At 31.8% G+C, this 26,964-nt stretch overlaps 1 protein-coding gene and 1 long non-coding RNA gene across 7 annotated transcripts in view; both read left to right on the top strand.

Annotated features, from left to right (window-relative positions):
• Positions 1 to 4,669: 4,669 nt before the first annotated feature.
• Positions 4,670 to 10,307, top strand: LOC126881244 (uncharacterized). Its single transcript, XR_007696766.1, has 2 exons — positions 4,670 to 4,779; positions 10,189 to 10,307. It is a non-coding gene; the product is annotated as an uncharacterized LOC126881244 (long non-coding RNA).
• Positions 10,308 to 10,397: 90 nt separating this feature from the next.
• Positions 10,398 to 26,964, top strand: part of LOC126881236 (zinc finger protein 239-like) — a 65,651-nt gene continuing 49,084 nt past the window's right edge. For 4 of the 6 annotated variants that reach the window (XM_050645382.1, XM_050645383.1, XM_050645384.1 and 1 more), the window contains exons 1-3: positions 10,398 to 10,510; positions 10,582 to 10,837; positions 13,115 to 13,267. In XM_050645382.1, the coding sequence (XP_050501339.1) occupies positions 10,630 to 10,837; positions 13,115 to 13,267 (361 nt within the window). In that variant the 5' untranslated portion in view covers positions 10,398 to 10,510; positions 10,582 to 10,629. The remainder of the gene's footprint in view (positions 10,511 to 10,581; positions 10,838 to 13,114; positions 13,268 to 26,964) is intronic. The other 2 variants (XM_050645385.1, XM_050645386.1) reach the window with 1 other exon arrangement.

Below are 26,964 nucleotides of genomic sequence, written 5' to 3'. Positions count from 1 at the left end.
CAGGCCCCAGGGCCCAGGGCCCTGATTCTAATTCATTTCGACAGTCGCAATTTCATTTCGACACCGCCATGACAGCAACTGGGGATATTAACCTTATCATGTTGAGACTGCTCAGAATTTGGGTTGGCGCTTCGGTTTCTTGGATTTTGTTGATAGTCTGGGAAAATTATCGAAAAAATACCATTTTTGGGAAAAATTATTTACCAGCTATTTTATTGCTAAAATCGAATCTTAAGATTGCATATATTAGTAATAAGGGGTATGACAAGTCCGCAGAAAGTGTGTTATTTTATTTATAAACAAATTAGCACTCCTAAATCTTCTTTTTTTTTTCAATTAGTGGTCTGTAAAGGCCCCGTCTCACCATCAAATAATTGACAGTTAATTTGATCAAACTTGACAGTTAGTGACACAAAGTGACAGTTAGTATGTATAGTTTGTGTCACTAGTCAAGTTTGACTGTCAAGTTTGATCAAATAACTGTCAATTATTTGATGGTGAGACGGGGCCTTAACTCTAGAGACCGACCGAATGTGATTTTTTTGGCCGAAGCCGAAGCCGATGCCGAAGTTCGGCCTGAAGGATACCTTCGGCCGAAGCCGAAGCCTAAGCCGAAGGTGACTAAATATTTGCATTTATAGTAGGGATAGTCGATGGTCGATGTTTTGCCATTAATATTTAGGTAGTCAAAATACCAGTAATCTTGAGTTTTAACAAATACAATCAAATTATTATAGTTCCTCAGAATTTTACTGCGTGAGAAATATTCAAATGAAGATCTTTGAGACATCTTGGCCTATTGTTAAAATTGATATCCTACCTACTACCTGAAAGTTTGTAAAACGTTTTAGTTTATTAGGGTGTAAACACTATTCAAAGTATCAAAGGCTCGCCGAAGCATATTGTTTAGAGATTATTTATATAGTATAGTTAGTGTATACTCAGAGCACTTTATTATTCCACCTTCGGCGAAACCTTCGGCTTCGTTTTGGCCGAAGCCGAATTTTGGCCGAAGGTTTAAATATTGGCCGAAGGTGGCCGAAGCCGATGCCGATTAATCGGTCGGTCTCTACTTAACTCCTATAATTTTTCCTTTGAGCCAAAAACACTCAAATAAAAATTCACCGTAATTTAGTTCTGCACAAAGTTATTTTTTTTCCGATTTCCTTCAACAAATATTTTACTCAGAAAATCCGAGTTTTTCCAAAAAATCTGCCATTTTCAATTAAAATTTTAGGGAAGTAAATAATTATTTATCAATAATTAAATAATTGAAGACATGAAAGATTTATTATAGTAGATTATACAGAGGGGCTAAATTATGGAATAAATTCATTTCTTTAAAACGGACGATTTTGGAGCAAAATCCCGAAAGAGGTCGATTTTTATTTTTCAATTACAATTTTTGGCATATATTTCATACTAGTGACGTCATCCATCTGAGCGTGATGACGTAATCGATAATTTTGTTAATGGGAATAGGGGTCGTGTGGTAGGTCATTTGAAAGGGCGTTTAATTCTCTATTCAGTAATATAAACATTAATATCATTAGGTATTTATACAGGGTTGCCAAAAAAAATTTTGAATTAAATTAATTGGCGCAAAAAGAAGAATGTATGTAATTTATTTAACTCAAAATACATTGTACTGCTGTCAGAAAATAGAAAAAAAGGTTTATTTCACCAATAAACATTTCTTTTCGCTTAAATTAAATCATAAACAGCCTCCCTCCTACCTATTGGCAGTTTGAACTTTTAATTTAAGCTAAAAGCAATGTTTATTTGCAAAATAAACATTTTTTTCTATTTTCTGACAGCAATAGAATGTATTTTGAGTTAAATAAATTACATGCATTCTTCTTCTTGCGTCAATTAATTTAATTCAAAATTTTTTTTGGCCTCCCTGTATAAATATTGATATTAATGTTTATAATACTGAATAGAGAATTGAACGCCTTTGTAAATGAGCTACAACACGAACCCATATTCCTATTTAAAAAAATAATTACGTCATCACGTTCGGATGGATGACGTCACTAGTTTGAAATATATGCCAAGAAATTTAATTTAAAAATAAAAATCGACCTGTTTCGGGATTTTTCTCTAAAATCGTCCATTTTAGAGAAAATGAATTTATTCCATAATTTAGCCCCTCTCTGTATATCAGGAGACCGGCGACAATCTAACCAATAGTTTAGCAATAATTAAAATGTTAATTAAAAAATTTCGGTCGAAATAATAACCAGAAAGATTATGATACACCAGAATAACTATGATTTTCATATAAAAAAGCACTATACCTATTCAACGTACCTTACAGGATTGAAATTGGACCATTTGAGCGGTCTCAGGAATGTTATAAAGAAACAATTTTTTGGCTTATAAACAAATAGAACCCCTCAGAAAATATGAGATTAAATTAAATTAAGTTAACGCTGTTGAAAAGAGCACGGCTTCTGTGTCCTTTTCGAAGAAAAACAAATTGAATTGCGAGGAGTGATTCCAGGTATAACCGGTCAAATTTGACCGGCATTTGCGACAGAGTTATAAACAACAGGATTTTAATCTTTGAACCATTAGATACCTTTTAATTCCGGTCCTCTTTGTACATACAAATTTTCATATCTTCAAGACACTCATAACAAAAAAGATTTATGTCACTGTCACCAAATTATTTAATTATTGATAAATAATTACTTCCCTCAAATTTTAGTTGAAAATTAAAGATTTTGTTTGGAAAACCCGAATTTTCCGAAGAAAATTTCCGTCGAAGGAAATTGGAATAAATTATCAATGTGCAGAATTAAATTACTGTCAATTTTTATGTGAGTGTTTTGGTTTAAAGTTAAAATTTTCGGAGTTATAGAGCAATAATAAAAAAAAAGATTTCGGAGCGCTAATTTGTTTATAAACAAAATAGCACACTTTCTGTGGACTTTGCACAGCTATATTACTAATATAGGAAATCTTAAGATTTGATTTCAGCATGTCCAGCAATAAAATAGCTGGTAATTAATTTTCCTTGTTTTTTACTAATTTTCCCAGATTATTACCTCACATCTTTCATTGAGTTGATGATTCATGTTGTGGACATTCTCAATTATTATATTTCTAATTTAATACTATTCTATCTAATTCCTCAAAACAAGCAAATTTCAATTAAACCCAGCTATATTATAATACCTTTTGATTTAGTTTTCCTTGCAAGAAATAAACAAAACACATCTAAACTAAACCTAACCTCGCTTTTGGCCATTCATTCATCTCCGTGTCAAATAATTTCGACAGTCGCCATATTGAAAGCGACTTGTTTTTGGTCGAAATTTGATTTAGAATCAGGGCCCTGGGCCCGGATTACGTACACTCGATACGCATCGTATCCGCCATGTTTTACTGTAGCGCATTATGGGAAAACATGGCGGATACGATGCGTATCGAGTGTACGTAATCCGGGCCCTGTAAGAAGGAGTGGAAACGCAATGCATCGTTTGTGGGCTAACTTTTCAACCTCTAATTCAACTTTCAGCAATCGCCGCTAGAGGCGCAAGTGTTCGAATAGGTGCTACAAATACATTAGCTCTTATGGACTTATTTAATATTTAACTCATTTTATTTTTGTTTTTAGCGTAATTAGACATTAATTTATTGGTGGATTGTAGCTGAATATGTTTTATGCCAAAAATAAATTATTTTAACCTTATAACATATCGACGTGTGGTAAAAAGTGTATTCTTTATATGCCATTGTAGATGGAGATGTGACATCAAATTTAAATTTGTCATTACTTTAATATGTAGGACAGCTTATTTTGAAGCGGAAATATTTTGTCACATTATCTAATTGCCACATTTATATACCAATGGTATTTCAACTGCAAATTAATTTTTTAATATCTTTGTAACTGATATCAAAAAGTTTGTTAGTTGAAAAAATTGACTTAACTGTACGTAATTGTTTTTAAAAAGTTTAAAAAGTTATTTAAATAATTTGAAGTTTATTGATCAATTTTTTTTAATTATTCTTTTTATCAAAATTTAAACTGCTTTTTTTTTGAATACTTCATTTATCTATATTCTGAAAGCTTACCTATCAGATGTTTAAATTTAGTTAATAAAAATATATGTCTATAAACTACGCAGACGATAGTCTGACTTTTATAAAATTAATGTTAATTTTTGTGAAATATTTTGTCTCAAAAAATGCATTGTTTCGACAGAAAAACTTTCAAGATCGTCCTACTATTATCACTATAATTTTCAGGTTAAAATAAAAACCAATAATAGGCACAAATTTTATTTACACCGAAGGAAATAACATACAAACGAATAGGTTTAATCCACGAACGTTATAAATAACATAAAGACAAATCTTTATAAAAAGTCTTTATTAACTTCGTTAAGTTCCCTTTTGAATTTTTTATCGGAACGATAACTCGATACAAATCCCGGTACGAAGCAAGTTCTTTTAGTGTAAGCTTTCTTGGCACTCATATTTAAATAATATTAACCACCAAAACCAATAATCTTATATTAACTACGAATAATTAATTATTTTCGAAATTTTCACATTCACTCCAATGCAAAAGTAGCATCTATTTCTACGCCACCGCCGCCCTAGCGAGAAACCAAGCAAACAGGCAAAATTGTGTACAAAAATTTCAAGGTCGGGGACTTCTGTATGAGCTTTCGTAACGTTCGGTTGTGTGACAGTTCAGTGTGGAAGTGATAATTCAAAAAAAAACGCAGGCGACAAAAACAAAATAGGAACTACATAATAGAGGTAACTAACAAATTTCCTATCTGTTGAATTCCTAAATTTCCTGTACTTTCTTTGAATAAAATAAATTATACATTATCTAGTTAGGTAAAAAAGAGACAGCTTTGCATTACACGGTTAATTATGGGGGATACTACCGGGGGGGCTAACCCCCCCGGTGATGAGGAGATGTTAGATAATATAGAAAACACTGAAAATAATAGTAGTTTAAAGAATACACCATTACTTGATAGCAATGCTAATTCAATCACTAATAATAACAATGAAATAAAAAAAGGAAAAAAACATTTCTATTATCAGTACACTGATACCGGTCCCTTTGAGGTATTTATGGAGTCAAAAGGCGATAACGTCGGTAATTATAGTTTTTTGAAATTAGCAAAATACATAAATGACAAAAAAATCGAGAATGTACTTAAACTTAGCAAAAAAGGAAAAAACCGAATTAGCGTTGCTTTCAAGAAATGGGAGGATGCTAATAAATTTGTTTTAAATGACGTGGTCAGAAATGATGGATATGAATTGTTTATTCCGGCAAATAACGTAACATGTAGGGGAGTCGTTAATAATGTAGATACTAGTATATCGGATGCAGATCTAATCAAATTTTCGGGATTGGCTTCGGCCAACATTAAAGTACTAGAAATAAGACGATTTAAACGGAAGTCTAAATATGACACGGAGAAATATATTGATACAGAAACGGTCGCATTTACCTTTTCGGGAAAAGTAATCCCGAAGGAAGTGAATATATATGGGATCCCTTTTAGGGTAAAACCATACATGATACCAGTGGTTCAATGTTATCGGTGTTTTCTTTTTGGACACACAAAAAATCTTTGTAGAGGGGGAGAAAAATGCAAAAACTGCGCGGAAAAAATACATGAAGGGGATTGTTCGATGAAATGTTTACATTGTAATAGCAGCTTTCATATAAGTACCTATGAGGAGTGTCCAGAGTATGTGAGACAGCGGAATATTAAGGCTGTCATGTCTCTGGACAATCTTTCATACTACGAGGCATGCGAGAGATTTCCTTATGTTTCTACTAGAAAATCGCAAGAGAATAATATATTCAGAATGAGCCAGGAGGAATTCCCAACATTACATAAAACTCAAATAAATAATTTAGAGACAATTCCCATCAATATGCGATGGATAGAAAATGTAAAGAGTAACCCTGAACACCTGTTTAGTAGAAAAATGGAGAATAACTCAAACAAAAATAAAAGAAAGGCTAATGAAACAAATAAGACATACAATAAAGAAGTACACAATCAATATTTATTATCTCCAAATGGGAGAAGCGAAGAGAGAGCTCGTGCAGTAAACAATGAGACTCCTGGATGTTCCCGTACAGAGCAACTAGAGAGGGACACAGAAAAAACACTGAATGCGATATTAAAAAAACTAGATTGGAAACATAAGGAACATATAATCAATTACTTGAACCAGCTATTTATACATGAAAGCTCATCGAACCAAAAGTTGCTAGATTTAGATGGATATCAAGAATCCACTTATTATCCAATGGAACATAAAAAGTTTAAGCAGTAACTATAACAGTCTGAAATATTTCATAAGCGAACATAGACCCAAATTAATTCTATTAAATGAAACTTGGCTAAAAAATAATCATCACTTCTATCTAAGAGGATATGAAATACATAGGTTGGATCGAGGGGATGGTTATGGTGGCCTAGCTACTGTGGTTCATAATAGTCTGGATCACAAAATAGTATATAGGTATAATAATAATGTTAGTAAAATTCAAATTTTAGCAATAAAAATAATAGATTGGGACATTACAGTTATTAACATTTATATCCATCCTAGGGCAAAAATAAATTTAAATAGTTGGGTTGGACGCATAAATAAAATCAGGGGAAATAAAATTTTAATGGGGGATATGAATGCACATAATGCACTTTGGGGAAGTCAAGTGTCTGTTAATGTTAATGGAAGAATAATTGCTGAATCCTTAGAGGATTTGGATCTAGTTTGCTGCAATGATGGGAGACCCACGCGGATTACCCTACCTGGACAGAATGCCTCAGCGGTAGACCTAACACTAATTTCCTCGGAAATTGCAAATATATGCCAATGGGATGTGTTAGAGGATTCTGGAGGCAGTGATCATTTTCCAACTTCTTGCAAAATCGCAATTGTAAATGAAAATATAGTAACACAAAAAAGTCATAAAAGAAATACAAAGAATGTCAATTGGGAGAATTATGCTTCAAAAATGGAAGACTTGATGAAGAATGGGTGTGAAGACTATAATTCATTTACACAAATTATGGAAATGGTGAGTGATGAGGAAATACCTCTCTTGAAAACAGAAAAATCTATAAGAAAAAAGAAAAGCCCTCCCTGGTGGGATAAGGAATGCTCTAATTTAATAAAAACAAGAAAAGAAAAAATTAAAAAATATAAGGAAGAAGCAAGCAATGAAAATTATATTGAAATCAAAAAAATATTTGCATACAGTAAAAAAATATTTAAAACAAAAAAAAGAAATAGCTTCAAAAGCTTTTGCAATGGATTGACAAGGGACACTCCTCTATCTGAAATATGGCGAACAGTTAAGCTATTCTCCACATATCAAAATGCTGTAATCCCTGCTAAACTTCCCAACAAAAACATAGCTCAGAACATATTAAATAATTTGGCAATTGACATAACAGATCCTGAGTTCATGGTTACCCTAACTAACGAGGATGTGGAGGACATTTCAAGGCAAGAAATAATAAGTGTCATAAATAAAAAGGATAAGGCTACTGGCTTAGATCTTGTAACATATAGCATGATAAACAGACTTCCCCTGGTGGCGCTAGATACATTGTCAAAAATATTTAATCAAATAGTTAAAAGAAACACAGGTTTTCCACAAGAATGGAAAAACACCCTTGTCATTCCCTTTTTAAAACCCAATAGAGACCCTTTATGTGAGGATAATTATAGAAACATAGCTCTAGAGTCATGTGTAGGCAAAATTTTGCAAAATATAATTAAATTAAGAATAGAACAAATAACGGAAAAAAAATCGATACTAAGCCCTAAGCAGTTAGGTTTCAGAAGAAACAAAGGGTGCAACGATAACTTAGCTTTAACAATTAATTATATTAGAACTGGATTTAGTAAAAATTTAAATACAATTGGAATTTTTTTGGATATCAGTAGGGCATATGATACAGTCAATATATATTTGCTATATAAATACTTATTAAAGTATGACATCCCAATAACTTATGCAAACTTGATCTTGCAATTTTTGCTCAACAGAAATATCTACGTTAAAGACAAATCAAATAATATATTAGGCCCAATGCAAGCATCCACTGGATTGCCTCAAGGGTCTCCACTCAGTCCAATATTATTTAATCTCTATACTAGATCCCTACATGATTTAATAAACCATGAGATGGAGTGTTTTCAATATGCAGATGATTTTGTAATTCTGGTGCAAGGATCTGATATATACAAGCTAATTAATTCCTTAAATACCCATATAATAAATTTACAGGAGTGGTTTGAGAAACACAACTTTAAAATTTCAGCACACAAATCAAAAGCAATAATATTTAGAAAAAGAAGTCAGGCTTATAACTTCCCACATTTGATATATCAAAATATGGAAATTCCATGGAAAAATGAAATAAAGTATCTGGGATTTCATTTACAGTGCAATTTGAATATGACAATTCAAATTAACGACATGATAACTAAAGCAAACAAAGGAATAAATGTCATGAGAGCAATTTGTGGTACAAAATGGGGAGCTGACCCGAACATTCTTTTGAGTTTATACAAAGGAATAGTTAGATCTCATTTAGATTACGCAGCCAATCTTTTAAACCCCTGCAGTAAAAGTTTGATGATGAGGTTGGAACAAGTACAGAATGTTGCCTTGAGAATCGTAACGGGTTGTCTACGTTCTACACCCATCTTAATATTGCAAGCAGAATGTTCAGTAACAACGTTACAAGTTAGAAGGGAGATACTAGCACATAAATATATACTCAAACAAATGCCGGAAAAAAACAATATCATAGTAAAGAGTCTAAATAAGCTAAACGAAGCAATAAATGCAAACAATAGATTCTGGAGGAACAAGGTCATACCTGATTACTCACTAGCATATACAAATATACTCAAAAAAACAAAAAACATAATTAGATATAAAATCAATCCTATATATGAGGTAGAAAGAAAAACTCTTCTATACCCCATTACAATTAAAAGTCTAGAATTTGAAAAATATGAAATTGAATCGAACGAAAGGTTCATAGCTAAATATGGTGGAATATATAATAATCATACCCACGTATATACAGATGGATCAATAGACCCACAAACAAATCAATCGGGATTTGGAATTTACATCCCAAGCATCAATTATAAATATTCGTCACGACTCCATAACTACACACAAATCTGCACAACTGAAATAATAGCGGTATACAAAGCCATGTCGGTATGTATTGAAAAGGAAATCATGAAAGCAGTGATCTTTGTAGATTCAAAAAGTGCCTTATCCAAAATATCTAGTCACAAATGGGACCAAATGGATTATGTAACTATAATGACCAAAAAACTACTGGTAGATGCAAATAATATGGGATTTTCAATAGGATTAGAATGGGTACCGGGACATCAGGGGATTAAAGGCAACGAGGTGGCAGATAGCTTGGCCAATATTGGGAGAGAATTAAGAGTACCATATGATGTAAAAAACATCAGCACAGATATCTTTTGTGTTACAAAAAAGAACATCTTGACTCAATTTTACAATAACTGGTATTCCCAAATTAAAGGTAAATATCCGGACTATTATGGACTGCAGGATAGTTTCCCTATAAAACCTTGGTATAACAAATGTGGATATTTGGGTAGGAACAATATTACTAACCTTAATCGTTTACGAAGTGGACATTGCAAAACTCCTTGTTATCTCCACAAAATAGGCAAAACGGAAACACCGATATGCGAATGCGGTACTATGGGAACATTGGTACACATCATCTTTGAGTGCCCCATAAATAAACATAAAGATATGGATTTGTATCTAGAACTAATAAAAGCTGGAACAGACAGTCCAATATCTTTACAGAGCATTTTATATAAACCCTCGAATAAAGTTATTAAGATAATCAATAAATTTATCAAATTTTTTCAAGTAGATCTATAGAATTTTGAAAAAATAATAATAATAACAATAACAATAAATAAATACTTCAGAAAATACAGGGAATCTCCTAAAATGTCAAAAATTATATTTGTATCCTTAAAATCCTTAATCCTAACCGAAGGTAGCCAGCCCTAAACCTATGTGAAAATGTTTGGAAGCTACCCCCAAACGAGAAAAGTCTTAAGTTAACCTTAAATGTTGTAACACTTTTCCCCCTCTAGCTACAGAAAAACAAGAAGAAGGACAAGGACCACATAGGACCAAAAAAAAAAAAATAGATCTGAAGTTGACAGGACACCTGGTTGTGCATTGCCTTGAGCAAGACGCGCATAACCAATAACATGTACTGGGTAAATGATTAAAAAAAAATCGAAACCCAAAAAAAAGGAAGAAGAAGAAGAAGAAAATTTCAAGGTCGTCCTATCTCGATTCCTCTCCTCTGTGTAGGAGTGTAGGTCTCCATAATCAAAACAAAACGAAGATTAAATCATAGATTAGGGGGATTAAATTACGTGCTTTAAAAATATACCAAACCAAGCTAAGGTAAACTCAAGCTGTTGGCGTCAGGCATCTTTGTCTTTAGTATTGAGTAATTTATAATCATTTTCTTTTAGTGTTTAATGTAAAATTAGCATTAAAATTGCAAAGCCGCGCTTAAAGAAATGGAAGTAAAACAAGAAGTTGTTGAGGAGACATGTAAAATAGAAATAGTTGATATTGAGCTGGATGATTCTTTCATAGATATCTGTAAAAATGAAATTAAAGCAGAACCCAAGACAAATAGTACTCCTGAGACAGTTGATGATTTAGTCTTAAACGAATTCCCAGTAAAGTCTGAAATAGAAGATGAAAATCAGAAAGATGGAAGAGGTAAGTAAATATGAATTCCTGAATAGTGGGTAATGCACTAACCAAAAATGTATGCGTCTATATACTTGGTAAGAAAGAATTATGGTAATTACTTACATTAGTAAAGGCTACATTGATCTAACATATTACCTACTACTACATGTTAGTTTATAATGCTCTCCACCATTTTGATTTTAGTTGATTTACTACTTCTATAAATTCTTGGTAGGTAGGTGCATCTTCTTCTTCATCTCGGTTATCTGTTATATCTTCTTCTTCTGTGTCGATTGCTTGGTTGCTTGTATATATATCTTTAAAGTGATTTTCCCAATCTTTTTTGTTTATTTTGCTGGTCACTTTGTTACCATTATATTGTTGTTTTATATATTCAAACAATTTTTTGTTGTCTCTATTATTTGTTCCGATCTCTTGCATCTGATCTGAGCTCCATGTCTCTTTCTTCCTTTTATAAAGTTTTGCCGCTTCTCTCTTTTCTTTCTGGTATTGTTCTCTTTCCTCTTGTCCGCTATTTTCAAGCCATTTGTTTCGTGCCAGCGTTTTCAGTTGACTTTGGTATCGACATTCTTCGTCAAACCATTCTTTAGTTTTTTTATTTTCTTGAGGTCTTATGGTTTGCTCCGCAGCCTCTATGATGCTCATTTTTATATTTGTCCATTCCTCTTCTACGTTCGTGCCATCGTACCTCTTTAGTTTTTGTACTAATTCCTCTGAATACTCTTGTTTTGTTTGTTGCATTTTTAATTTGGTTAAGTTCCACTTCCTTCTTTTTCCTACTTTGTTATTAGCTTTGATGATTTTCATCTTCATTTTGGCTATTAAGAATATGTGGTCAGTGTCAGCGTTTGCTCCTCTAAAGGATCTCACATCTTGTATTATCTTTGTCCATTTTTTCGAAATCAAAACATGATCTATTTGGTTGCCATCTGATCTCCCTGGTAACATCCAGGTTATCTTATGTTCCCTTTTATGAATAAATTTCGTACTGACGATGTAGGTATTTGTTGCTGCTGCCAGATTGCAAACTTTTGCCCCGTTATCGTTTGTGACATTGTGGATCGTTTCTTTACCTGCTACATTTTGGTTGTAGCTCTCTTTTCCCACTTGCGCGTTAAAATCTCCCAGTATTATTAAGATATCGTTCCTAGGAATATTTTCGCAGGTTTCTTCTAAAAGTTCATAGAATTCCATTTTATCTTGTTGGTCTGCTTCCTCGGTAGGTACATAGCAGTTAACTAAAGATATATTGGCTTGTTTATTTTCGATTCTGATGTAGGAGATTCTTCCATTAATAGCTTTGAAATGTATAACTTTTTCTCTCATTCTTTTGCTCACCATAAAAGCTGTTCCATTTTTCCCCTGTTTGTCTTCTCCTGAGTAATACATAGTAAAGTTTTTCTTCTTAACTGTTCCTTCATTTTTCCATCGTATCTCCTGTAGTCCTAGTATTTCTAGTTCGTATTTTTCCATTTCTAAAGCAATTTCCTGCATTTTCCCTACTTTTAGCATTTTCTGGATATTCCATGATCCAATTTTAATGGGTTTAGCTCTTTTATTCATGTTAATTCTATTCCTCTTTTTCTTGTACATTGTTTTATTATTATCATTATCCATTTCCTTAGCCGGGTCTGTTTCCACTATCCTTCGGTTTGATTCTTTCAGTTTTTTGGATTTTCTCTGTTGTTTCCAGTACACTTCAGCTTTAAGTCTTTTATTATGTTATTCCATTCCCAAAGTTGATCGTCTATCCATAATTTTTTGAAGCACATCTTCACTTTCTTCCCTGCTTCCTTTTCCACCTCTGCTCTTTTCTTTACTTGCCTGTGTATTCTTCGTTCTTCATAGGTTCTTTGTTCGTCGATAAATATTTTTGTACCTTTGAGGATTTTCTTTTGTTCCATTATTTTCTTTCTATCTTGTATATTTTCCAATTTTGCTATTATGAACGGCTGTGAATTTCTTGGTCTTATTATCTATGTTTGTTCTATTTTAGCTTCAACGTTGAGTTTTATTTTTAGTAAATTTTCTAGATGTTCTTTTACATTCTCTTCTCCTATTTTAATTCCCCTGACTATTACGTTTTTCTCAATTTTCTTTTTCTCCTCTCGTTCCGTTCTCTCCTCTAGGTCGCTTAGTCTTTTTGGCACTGCCTCCTTAAATTTTAGTTTGCTTAGTGTTTCCATTTCTTCTCGCACTTCTTTAATTTCAGCTTTCATTTGTTTATTTTCTGCTCTTATTTCACTCATTTCTTGCTTTAGTAGCATATTTTCTCTTTCATAGATATCTGTAAAAATGAAATTAAAGCAGAACCCAAGACAAATAGTACTCCTGAGACAGTTGATGATTTAGTCTTAAACGAATTCCTAGTAAAGTCTGAAATAGAAGATGAAAATAAACTTAAACCATTTGAAGAAAATCAGAAAGATGGAAGAGGTAAGTAAATATGAATTCCTGAATAGTGGGTAATGAACTAACCAAAAACAATGAATGTATGCGTCTATATACTTGGTAAGAAAGAATGGTAATTACTTACATTAGTAAAGGCTACATTGATCTTAACATATTACCTACTACTACATGTTAGTTTATAACGCTCTCCACCATTTTGCGACTTCCAATCACCACTTCGTATGGTTGTTCCACAGGTCCTCTTCTATGTCTCTTTCTCTCAGCTCTTTGTTTATTTCTTCGCTCATTTTTTTCTCGGTCTACCTCGCTTTCTCTTTCCTTCTAGTTGCAATTTTAGTATATCCTTTGGTATTCTTTGTTCATCCATTCTTTGTATATGTCCCAACCAGATAAGTTGTTTTGTTGATACATAGTTGTTCGTTTGATTCCCATTATTTCTCTAATGCATTCGTTGGTAATATTTTCTCTTCTAGATCTTCTTGCTACTCTTCTCCAAAGATCAATTTCTGTTGGTCTCAGTGTTGCCAGTGTTCTTTCTTTCAGCGACCATACCTCACAGCTGTATAGAGTGATACTTTTCACTATAGTCTCATATCCTCTTGTGATGATGGATTGGTCCCATAAAATGCTGTTTAACATTGTGATGGCTTTTATATCTGACATATTTCTCCCTCGTATGGCTTTGTCTAATGTTCTGTAGTGCAAAATACTGATACCTATGGTTTGTTTCTAAACCAGGAGGAGTAAACTAAAAAGACAGATTCACACCCAAAAAAGTCACTAGAAAAATCACCAAATACATCTTGTTTTTTGGTTGATCATATTGGCCTTCAACTGTAATTAGTGTTGCCAGGTCCGATTTGTTTTTAATCGGTACATAAGCAAAAACAAATCGGTATTAATTTAGGGTTGTAGATCGGGACAAATAAACAACAACAGCCCAGTAGTAAATAAGTCTCTAGCATTAAAACTAAGTGAGTTACGCTCAAAATACAGTTGGATCCTTTTTTTGGGAATAAAAAAAAATCGTGAAAATCTCCCCCTATTTGGCACCGTAAATAAAATTAATCGTTACCGCTTTACCATTTACTTTTTGATTTTGAGCATAACTCGCTTAGTTTTGATGATAGAAACTTTTTTAAAACATAAAAATAAAGCTTTATTAAAAAAGTTTTAATTGGACTTTTCCGAAAGTGCTTCATTTCTTGGTTATTTCGCATTGAAATATTTGATTCGGAATTTGACTAATAAAAACGTATTTTTCATGAGCTTGAACTTTGCTTTTGCTGGGTCTATAAACTTGACGAGTTCACAATTTTTTTCATTTTTGAAGTTATACTTCTTTAGGCGCGATTGAGATTGAGGGTGAATTTATATTGATCTGCGCGCATGCGCTCACCGACAGTTTGGTATTAGTCTTTATACGGGCTCTGATTGGGTGTTGAAATGATCTGTCAATAATTGTTCAATGTGGAGGTTATCGGTAAACAAAAATGTTGTATAATATATTAGTTTTTATTGTTGTGAGGATAGAAATAAAATCAAAATTTATAATTATAGTGACTTTTTAAATAGTTTTGAAAAGCCACAGGTACGTAATTCTAAATGTTTCAGTTGTATTCCAATAAAAAATTATCTTCAAACCTATTCGGAAAATGTAAAAAAAAATAATGTACTTACCTAGTACTTGCTAAGCTATACCCCTAGTAGGCAATGCTTTAATTTACATAATCTGATTACGAACAAACTTTCTACAAATTTTCATCTAATGTATCGTTTTCTTACTCTATATATTGTTGTATTTTAATTCGACAAAAATCAAACTAATAAAAATTCATATAAACAAAATGTCAAAAAGTTGTTCAGTTTGTGTATATTCCCACATGATGTATACGCGAAGATGGTGCAGTTTGAAATTTTTTCGACTCTCGTACGGTGGGATATACGGGAAGTAGGTTCAAGCCCAATGCAAGTTATATCATTTTTTTATTTTTTTTATAGATTTTATGATTGTAAGTATATTATTATATAATTTTTTTCAGAAAATACGTATTTAATTAAAATTTTTGGCAACAATTATTGTTCAGAAATCATTTGTGGCATTTTTCAATGTGTTTGTGTGTGTTTTGTTCTTTTATTTTTTTAATTTTTGGTATTATTTTAATAAAAATTTTTGGAAAGTAGTAGAGAAACTGTTTAAAGTATATTGATTTCGTTGAAATCATATAATAGAAGTATAACTTCTTACGTGCGTACAAAGTCCACACATTCTTTTTTTTTATATTATGCTACATTTTTGCTAAGAATATTTTTTTTGATCACATACAGTAAAACCTCGATATAACGGACCTCTATTTAACGGACTTCGGATATAACGGACAAAAAATCCGGATGAATGTAAAAAAATTAAAAACATCCTGTTAATATTATACATACTTAACTCTGCCCATACCAAGATACATTGCATAACAACGGGGTGCCCGTGGATCCCAAACGCTATATTTTACAAAGAAATTCAATAAACTTTTTATTATTGAATAATGAGGACACATTTCTAAATAGTCATGATTTATTTTAAAACTAATTTTTTATAACGGACTTTCGGCTTTAACGGACAATTAACGGTCCCCCCAATTAGTCCGTTATATCGAGGTTTTACTGTACTTACTTTTTGAATTAATTGTGAAAATTGCCTAAAAACGTGATTTTTTTGTCGAAAAATAATCATTTTCATTCTTAAATAACTCAAAAGTATTAAGCAAGTTAAAATTCTATAGAACTCAGATTGCTTAGAATTAGTCAATTTATCCATCTCCGGACTTATTTTAAACTCGCGGTTTTTCACCCCCTACTAGGGGTGACTGTCACCCCCCAAGTAAAAGCAACCAACGGCACAAGCCGTCCAAATTTTCATGCAATTCGGAGTTGATCCTGAAAATTACACGGTATCGCCGTATTTCCCGTTCATTTACTGGACTACAAGGTGTTTCTATAATCTGTATTTAATTCTACATAATAATAATAATCAGACGAAATTACAAAAAAAATCGTAGATTAAGTAAATTATTTATTTTTTATTAAAATTATATTTTTCATTCGATTTTGCCGCTTTTAGGAGTGCCTTGTTTTTATAACATAGTTATAAAATTTACTGCAAGTCCTCCTTGAAATTGGTTTTCGTGGGTGAAAATCGGGACATTTAGTGTCCCGATCAGGTACAAATCGGTACGCGTCCCCAGGCCCCTGAAAATCGGGACGTCCCGCGCAAATCGGGACACCTGGTAACGCTAACTGTAATCCATATAGGTATATTATATTATACTAATATATCGCAAAACAGTTCTAAAAACAACTGTTTCTTATATAAAAGTAGACTAAAAATCTAACAACTAATGGAATAATGCAGAAAACACAAAAAAAAAGCTGATATAACTTTAATGTTATTAGTGTCAAAATTTCAAAACAGTGGAGTAAACTTGCCTAAGGTTTGACCAAATACAAAGAAGCATTACAGCGTGGTAAATTTGAATTACTCCTCTTGGTTTAAAAACATGGTGTTGTTGTCTAATACATGATATTTCTGTTCTCCTCTAACGCACAAGTATTCAGTTTTATTTTTATTTACTTCTAGACCGATAATATATCATACTCTTCAATTAATTTTCGTGCCATATAGTTTAAATCGTCATCTTGAATCAATATTACTTGACCATCTGCAAAGTTGAGCATATATCCATGACCAGACTTCTCCTAACACAATAATTTGTAACTGGATAACTGGTAACAGACAATTCATATCAGCGACAGTTCGTAACGATGACACTTCATAACTATACAAATTCATAACAGACAATTCGTAATGTCCAAATTGAATTATTCTCTTTATTTTTGTTAACCTGGAAACTAACTGTTATTACAGTTATAATTAAAATTATGTTTATTAATTTAACGAGTCAGTACCGGGATAAACATATTTAACACATTTTATGTTTCGTGTTTCAGAATATATTAAAAGCCTTTAAACACAAACCAATATTTAAAAACATACAAATTTTTAACAATATTTTTAAAAGTTTTTCCCTCTTATCGTTCCTTAAATTTGCATATACATACACAAAGGAATAATGAAGTAATTCGTGAAATATTTAAGCCAACAAAAGTCTTTAGACATTCCCAATTTTCTAGTAAACATTTTGTAAAGGAAATTTTATAATTATTACCTGTTATTATAATAAACCTTGTGATTGGTTATAGCGTTGGGGTATTCAATCAACGGTTATAGTTGATGCGAGGGATGGCTTTTAATACTTTAATACTTGGTTTAAATACTTTTATTATATTCTGAAACACTAAATATAAAATGCGTTAAAATGTTTATCCTGATACTGATTCGTTAAATTGATAAACATAATTTCATTTATAATTGTAATAACATTTAGTTTCCACGTTAACAAAAATAAACAGAATCATTCAATTTGGACATTAGGAATTGCCTGTTACGAATTTGTATAGTTACGAACTGTCACTGTTATGAATTGTCCATTACCAGTTGTCCGGTTATGAACTGTAGCATTACGAGATGTCATGGAACCGCATATATCATAGTGTTAGTGAGTAGTGAGTGGTATTCCCATTGGTCTAGATTTTTGTTTCCATCTTTTTATAGCACTTTCGAGGTATATTTTAAATAGTGGAGGACAGGCAACATCCTTGCTTTAATCCTTTTGATGTTATAGATCCTGTTGTTATTTGTGTCCCAGTTTTTATTTTTGTTGTTGGTTGATGGTATAGCACTTTGACGGCTTTTATTAATTCTTTATTTAATATTTGTGCTTGCCATTTTGTTGCCACAGCTCCTTCAGTGTAACGCTGTTGTAGCCTTTTCGTAGGTCGACAAACAACATACAGTAGACTCGCGATTATCCGAGTCTAGATTATCCAAGGCCCTCGGTTAACCGAGGAAAAAATCATAACTGGTGAGTTACTTTCAACCTTAGCGCAACATCGCCGCCTCAAAAAGAGGAATGAAGCTTATGTAAAAATCAATCAAAGACTTTTTAAAACAGTAATATTTATTTATTTATTTATATACGGGATTACCCCCATTACAAAACATACAGTATAAAATCAATCTCTGTAATATCTACTAAACTAGAGTAAAATAAATCTTAATTACACATTAAGAGGATCAGTACGTTTTTTCGGCTGCAATGCTATTCATATGGGGATTCATTTTTTTCGAATCCTGAGAAAACTAATAAGTATTTTTAAAAAATTTAAACGCAGAATGAAAGATTACGTTATTAGCGAGGGCCAAAAGTCCCTGAGAACTTCTATAATGTTTATTTTAATAAGTTACAGGGGTGAAAAACTAAGAGAAAATTTAGTGTTATTTTTAATTTCAAATATCTCATTCAAAATAAACTTTTTATTTATTCTAAGGGACTTTCGGCCTTCGGTAATAATTTAGTCTTTCATTCTGCATTTAGATTTTTCAAAAATAATTATTGGTTTTTTCAGGATTAAAAAAAATGAACACAATGTCCGTGATAATATTTTCCAAATCTATCTTTGTCATACAACGCACTTAGTCGAATAGAATATTGTCAGTCAGACACTGACAATCAGTGACAATTTTAAATAATTATTTGACATGAATAGTGTATTTGATAAATAATTAATTTAAGAGGTGAACTTTATAAAAAGTTATTTATTGTGTATTATTTATGGAAGATAGAAGCAGAGAATACATCAAGATATATTCTGTGATCCAAGTATTTTGTTGTTAAAGATGTTCAAAATTGTAAGCGTTCCATAGTAACAATATATTATTAAAAAATCACTTTAACACTTTTCCTCTTTTCTCGATTGAGTATTAGTTTTTGTTGTAGGTACATATAAATTATTACAATCATTGAATACATAGCTAGTGAAAAAATGATCACATTTATTAACTGAATTAATAATTTGCAATTATACAAAAAATAACAGTTATCCAAGAACATTCAAAAGCCATCTCTTTAAGCTAGTTATGACATTGTCGAGTAGAATGACATTCTAGTAATATGTACATATCCATACCAGTCTGAATTTTACTACACGTAATTTGCCATGTAAAGACAGAAAAGATAGGGATAGCCGTAAAATATTTGCGAATTATGTACCCATAGCCTTAAACAAAAACGAAATATTAATAGTTATCCATTACACATATTACATCTATTACACAAATCAGTTAAAGTAAACAAAAAAGTACCTATCAAGCTCTTTTAATCCGATTCTTAAAAGCAGCCAAGGAGACACCAAAGATTTCCAAGTTATTCTCGTTTATAATTTTTAGTGTTCGCTCAATGGGCTAATATTGATAAGGTAAATGTTTTTATCTTTTATAGACAGTACTGTATTAGTTTTGTCATTAAAATATCCACAGTTATGGTTGTTTACGTGTTTTTCTGTCAGTATAACCAATCTCAGTGTTAACCGAGTTTTTCCGTATCCGAGGTAGTTATGGTCCCAATTACCTCGGATAATCACGTGTCTACTGTAATATAAATTTATTGATTCAGCACCATCTTTTTTCTATTATCTGGGTTAAGGACAAATTGTAGTCAATAGTGGATTGACCCATACGAAATCCTTCTTGTTCTTCTGCTTTAGAATCTAAGTATTCTCTTTCAATTCGATTCCTTAAAACCTTTCCATATATTTGACTCAGATCCGGTTACAGCTATTTCTCGGTAATTTTCACAATTATTTTTATCACCCTTTTTATGTATAGTACTGATTTATGATATTTTTAATTCCATAGATATTTCGCTTGTGTTTATGCATTCTAGAAATAGTTGTCAAAGATATTCATGCAACTTGTTCATTCCGTACTTAAACAATTCTCCGGGTATATCCCTGGTTCAGGTGCTTCGTTCCTCTTCAGCTGTTTACATACATTTTTGATTTCTTCTGTTGTTAATCTTATTGGCTATTGAAATTCTATCTTGGTTTTGGTGTCCACATTCTTGAAATTCGACTATTCTCAACCAAAAGTTCTTTGAAATACTCTTCCCATTCTTCAGGTTTTATGCTCTGTATATATGTCTTTATTCTTTTCTTTTCCCAAATTTTTTATCAATTTCCAACTTTCGGTGCTTCTGGTTCCTCCTAAATAAGTATTTACTTGTTAAAGTTTTTTTCCCAAAACTTCTTCTTTTTCTTCGTACTTGTGTTTCTTTATATTTTATTTGGTCTTGTAATGATTTGGAGCATAAATCTGTGGTGCTAAGGCAAAACCGATATGTCAAAAAACGTGATTTTGCAGCAGATGAGTTTAAAAGTTCGTGGTGTTGTAATAATGGATATATCGGAAACTAATTTTATTATCTACTGGTTACATGGATGCGTTTAGCCGTGTAGGGTTTTGTCATCATATTCTTCATCGCTCAATGTACATAGTGGCATTAAAAACGAAAAATCGATCATTTTTGACATATCGGGTTTTGCCTTAGTACCACAGAAATACTGTTGCTATACCTAGTTGTCTTGTACATCTTATTTCTTCCCCTACTTCGTTATCCTACTAGTATGTTTTATTTAGCTTGATTTTTATGTGGTATCTCATTGCTTCCAATGCTGCTTCATGTAAACAGTTTTTTATAATATGTTCGTATAACTGATCGATATTTTTAGGAGAGGGAATTTGTAGCTTGTCATCTAATCTATTTTTAAATAAGTCTTGTGTACTTCTTCATCTAGACTTCTGATATTGTCATAACATGGGTTATGTATGGATCCCAGGCAACCAAACGACGTTTTTATAACGTAGATAACACGTCATAAAAATGACCAATTGACGTGTTTCTATAACATAGTACCGACGTTGAAAATCACATGTATTTGTCTCATCGATTTGACGTCATAATTGTGACGATTTTAAAACGTCTAAAAGGTGACGACTTTTATACGTCGGTAAAATCACGTCTTTAATACTTTCAAAAAGTGACCTCTTTCAGATGTTTTAAAATAGGTAGCATAAAAAATAGGTAATATGAAACCTATAGGTCTACGTCCCATGTGTCGATGAAGATATACTACCATTAGTTTAAGATCGCTTGTGCATTAGAAACAATCTAACATTGATTCTGCATGATTGTACCAGCCCTCGCATTATAGAATTTTCACTATTTATATAAGTATACCTACTTACTGTATCAAAACTGAAAAAACATACAAACTGATAAATAATTTATTAACAAATTACTCGATAACACATAATTAGTTCATTAACAGAAAATAAACATAACCTCAAACAGTTCTCAAGAAGAATACTGCATTAAACTAACTCACTGAGCAAAAACGAATACAAATCTCTTAATTAACACGTTTCTTCAACTAAATATCTAAATGAAAAGTCTTATTTTATCACACAAGACACAAACCACGTAAACAATAAATGAGAAATTTCTTATGAAAATTATTTAACTAAATTGTTTGGAGTAATACAAACAAGCTCCACCCAATTTTGTGACGTCAGACTTAAACTGTCTGAAATGAAAACGTTTTTTAAACGTTATTTTAACGTCATTAATCTTACGTATTTAAAATCACCTACAATACACACGTCTATATGACGTAATTTTCAAATACGTGTATATATTCAACCAAAACTGACGTTTCCTCGACGTTATATGACGTCAGTTGGTTACCTGGGTTGTCTTAACATACCTACATACTTTTTAAAATAGGTAATCAATTTAACAATGCATATAACTGCTTTATATTTCTTGTTAGTGCAAATACGATAATGCTTAACGGTCTCTAATTGCGGTTTTTAACTACTGTTGAAGGTAATAGCAGTTTTAAGATGGTGCCTAGATTCTTATGTAAACATTGGTGTGGGTGCATTTGCACCCCATCTGTGTATCCATTTTTTTATATGCAAAAGTTGGGGAACTTTATTTAAAATATAATTAGAACTTGTTTAATATATAGTGGAACCTGATTAATTCGAAATCTTTTTTGATTCAAATTTTTCTTCAGGTCCCTAGCATTTCCTATACAGGGTGTTCAGAAACTGTAGCAACAAACGAAGACGGGAGATTTCTCAGACTATTTCACTAGACTGTTTTTAACTGATGAAACGTCATAGCAACGCCACGTTTCCTACTGACAAAACTCCTTCCTGCCCGTGATTTCTCAGCGACAAAATTATGACAGATCCGTCACGAAGGTGTCTGGTAATTCTATTGTTGTCATTTTGACAAACGTCATTGAGGCGTAATCCGTTTTGGGCAGATATAATCAATCCAGACCAAAAATCAAGATTTGGATGCCAGTCAGGTGAAGAAACCAAAAAATTGGTTTTTGTCGAAATATCATTCGAATAGAAGAAATAGTCTTGTCGAATATCATTCGAGAGAAAATTATTTACCAGCAAAATTTTCTTCTGGTTTTATTCAAGTTAGTTGCCTTATAGCAATTTTCGCTTATGAAATTTTGATAAAATCACTCGACTGACGTCTCGTGATTTAACTGTCAAAATTTAATTCGTGAAAATTGCTAGGCAACAAACTTTCATACCAGTCGAAAATATTGCCGGCAAAATTTTCTCTCTTGTGATATTATATACGATTATTTTTTAATGATTTTAACTTCCAATCGTATAGTAAGATATTTGATCACGTGTTTAATTCTGTCCAATCAGATTAAAATTATACTGAGAATTATCTACTGTAGAAAATTCCCGATAGAATTTTTTTGTTTACCAATTTCCTAGTTTTGACAACTGTCACATTTAAGAAAATATCCATAATATACGTATTAAAAAATAATCTTACGAATATCACACGACAGTAAGAATAAATAAGAAAATAATGCTTCAATTTCTACTCTTTGTTGTCATTGGGCAATAGCCACTCGAGCCTTGCGGGCTCTCGTGTCTATTGCACAGACAACAAATCGAAAAACTGTCGCATTATTTTCAATTTATTCTCACTCTCTTGTGATATTATACCCGATAATTTTAGTCTAGTCCGAAAATGCTTCCTAAGGAGCTAGAGCTCTTTTAAGATGTTGTTTTGTAATTAGTTTTTCTTAAATACCTCCAGAACGCTTTTATTTAGAAAAACGAAAATTGGTACGCATATTTATCTTGTGATAATCGATTACATCCATTGTGAATTTCTTTGGGTAGGGCAATAGTTATTTTATCTCGTAACTTTTATTTATTTAACTTTTAAGCATTTTTGACACTGGATTATTAATTTGTGAGGTATTCTAGCACTAAGAGGTACTCTTGCTTTAAGTGGGTAGGACTAAAATTGATTTGAAAATTTTTCGTTTTTTAAATTTCCAAAAAAAAATCAAAAAGAAATCTGTTCAGAAAAACGAAAACTGGTACGTTTATTTATATTCCAGAGATGAATCGATTTCATTAATTGCCAGTTTCTATTACTGGTCATATGCATCCTTTTTGGGTAAGTCAACGGTTATTTTATCACTTAACTTTTTTGGCTTTAATTTTGAAGCATTTTTGTCTCTAGATTATTAAGGTACTAGTACACTTTAGAAGACCAAAAATAAGCATTTTTTCAAGATTTTTTTCTCAGAACCTTTATTAAAAATGAACATAAAATTTTACGGTAAAGATTTTACGGAAATTGAAAAAATTTTGTGAAAAAATCGCCCGTTTTTCATGGTTAAAAAATATTTATCTTTTATTTTTTGGTTAAATTGTGGTAAATTGTCACGTAAGAAACCTTCCTTTTTCAAATGCTGTACGATTTTTTGTTTCAGATATCCCAATCCTGAGATTAACTGTCCGCCATCATTTTTCGAGGCCTCGACTTTTGCGCCCTCTACAATATTAGTGTACGTGCATAAATAAAAAAGATATGTTTTTTGTACTCTCTAAGAGTTAGAGATTCATATGTAAAAAGTTTTATGTTCATTTGTAATAAAGCTTCTGAGAAAAAAATGATTATTTTTGGTTCTGTAAAGTGTACTAGTACCTTAAATTATGAGTTATTCTAGTACTAAAAATTACTCTCGCTTTAAGTTGGTAAAATACACTGTTTTTTTTTCAAATTCAAATAACAAAAAATTTTCAAATCAGCTTTTCTGGAAAACTACTTAACCCATTAACGCCCAAGTTATTTATTTTCAGAATTTTGGTTTTGCATAATTATCACTAATCTTGTTCTTAATCAGGTAATATTCATGAAATTAATTTACACTTTTGACCCATCCTATAAGTAGGACGCTGGGCGTTAGGGTTATCATAATTGAAGGTATGTATGAATAAGTTTAAAACAATAAAATATTTTTAAATATAATAAAAACACATTTATTTTTTATAATACTGTATAAAACAATTTTAACATAGTGTTACAGTACATTTTCCACAGTATGTTAGTGGTTTGGCTTTACAATTATTTTCTCCTTGACATCGCCTCTGCATTTTATGTTTTTCCATGAAGTGTCCTTTCCCATCTAATCTTACGCCCATAAAAACTTTTGCTAATGATTTACTCGGTCTTGCTATAATACTCCTTCAACTATGATCGACGAAAATCTAATAAAGTAATATTTGACTTAATGAATGAACAAATCTCTGCTGGTACATAAATTATCAAAAAACACCCAGTGACTTGCAGGTTTAGCAATGCAATCTTAGGCGGCACACATAGTGGAAGCTGTTTCCGCTTACGTTCAAACCGCGCGAATCTGAGCGGTTGTCGCTCGCGGGAATGGCAACACAGTGAAGACGGGTAAGCGAACGGCTCCACGAGCGACAAGTTTACGCCAGCAGTAGCCGTAAAACGAACTTAAGGTTCTGCGGAACAGAATAGGAATAGCCGAACAGAACCGACTACAGGACTTGTGCGTAGTCGGTTCAGTTCGGCTATCCCTATTCCGTTCCGCGGAAACTTAAGTTCGTTTTACGGCTACTGCTGGCGTAAACTTATCGCTCGTAGAGCCGTTCGCTAAAAGCGAGAGAAATCGTTCAAATTTGTCAGTTGCGTCTATAACTTATAGCAAAATTTCGTCTTCTGATGATGATATGATTGCTTTTGATTCTGTTTTGACTAAACTGAAAAGAAAAAAAGTTGGTATACATTTTCTAAATCGCGAAAAAATAATTTATGGAGAATATCATCATCTATTTCAAAACTTAAAATAAGATAATGAAAGAAAGTGAAATATCGTTCTTCCTCGTGTCCCAAATAGGGGATCTTTCAAAAACGGCAGCAATTAATGCCTCCTTATTCATTGTACAAACATTAAAACCGCGCGGAAAAAACTAAATTCTCATTCGAGTAAAAGCGGTCAGGCGGGTTAAAGCGGTTGGCCCGCGCGAACCTGCTTTGACTATGTTCGTTTACATTTAAAGACGTGCATTCATTTTTAAAACGTTCAAAAGCGGGTCCGCGCGGTTTGACCGTAAGCGGAAACCGCTTCCATTATGTTCGCCGACTAACATATCAGGTACCTACTACTCTTAATCGTAAGGTTAAATCTTCAAGATCATTTTTAGCAATTGTTTCGCCAGTATAAAAGTCAAAATTATAACAATATACCCAACCTCGATAGAGTTCAAAATTTATGTTTCCCCCAAATATTAAATACAAAACTTTTTATGCAAATCGCAATAAGCAAATGTAAAATTTAAAAAACCCCAACGATTGCGGCGCAGATTCAGATAAATTCAATACTAAAATTGTTACATATTGTGATATCGCTAAGTACCAGCGTCCTACTTCTAGGACGGTAAAACAAACTTTATAGTTAACATTTAGCAGTGTATTTTTACGAGATTTATTTATGACTATCGGATTTTTTTTTTTGAAAAATGGCTTTGGCAGAGCCAATTAGCTAGACTTGTTTGTGATTGATTGCAGATTCATAGTCATAAATTTCTTATAAACATAAGTACATTCTACAATATTATTTTTATAGATAATAATAATAATAATAATAATGTTTATTTACTTCTCATTATGCTCTCATATATAACAATATTATAATAGAATAATTCAATACTAACATAATTACAAATTAATTTTAAGTTAAATATTTTCACATATAAATAAATAGTAAATAAACCAAAAGAAGAAATTCCCTGAAGAACCAGAGGTTGTGCTCAGGGATTACATTATTCAAATATTAAACATTAACAATACAAAAACGCATAACAATTATTAAAAATTAACAATACATAACTCATAACAACTCATAATGCATAACAAATATATTATATATTAGTAGTTATATTATAAATTTAATTAAAGATCGCATTCAAAAATTCAGTTCCAGTGTTCTTAATAAATTTTTTAAAAATGGATTTAATCATGTTGAATGAGTTTATTTTTCTCAAATATATTTTATAAGTTTCGGGTAAATAATTAAATATTTTAGGAATATAGTATGTGAAATTATGTTTACCAATTGATTTAAAATTACTAATAATTTTTACATAGTCATGAAGTTTTCTTCTAGTGTCGTAATTATGATCTATTGATTTCAATATTTGTTTATTTTTGTATGTATGCAAAATTATGTTTAATAAATATAATTGTCTAATTTTAAAAACACCAGCTTGCTGATAAAGAAGTTCTGATGAATATAAGCGAGTTTTTTTTAACATTATTTTTAAAAATCTCCTTTGAAGTATTTCGAGTTTAATCAAATGTGAGGAATATGTTCCACCCCATGCTATAATGGCATATCTA

Source organism: Diabrotica virgifera, chromosome 3 (assembly GCF_917563875.1).
Source record: "Diabrotica virgifera virgifera chromosome 3, PGI_DIABVI_V3a".
Lineage (NCBI taxonomy): Eukaryota > Metazoa > Arthropoda > Insecta > Coleoptera > Chrysomelidae > Diabrotica > Diabrotica virgifera.
Note: the sequence above shows the minus strand (reverse complement) of the source record. Positions and strands in the feature narration are given on the sequence as shown.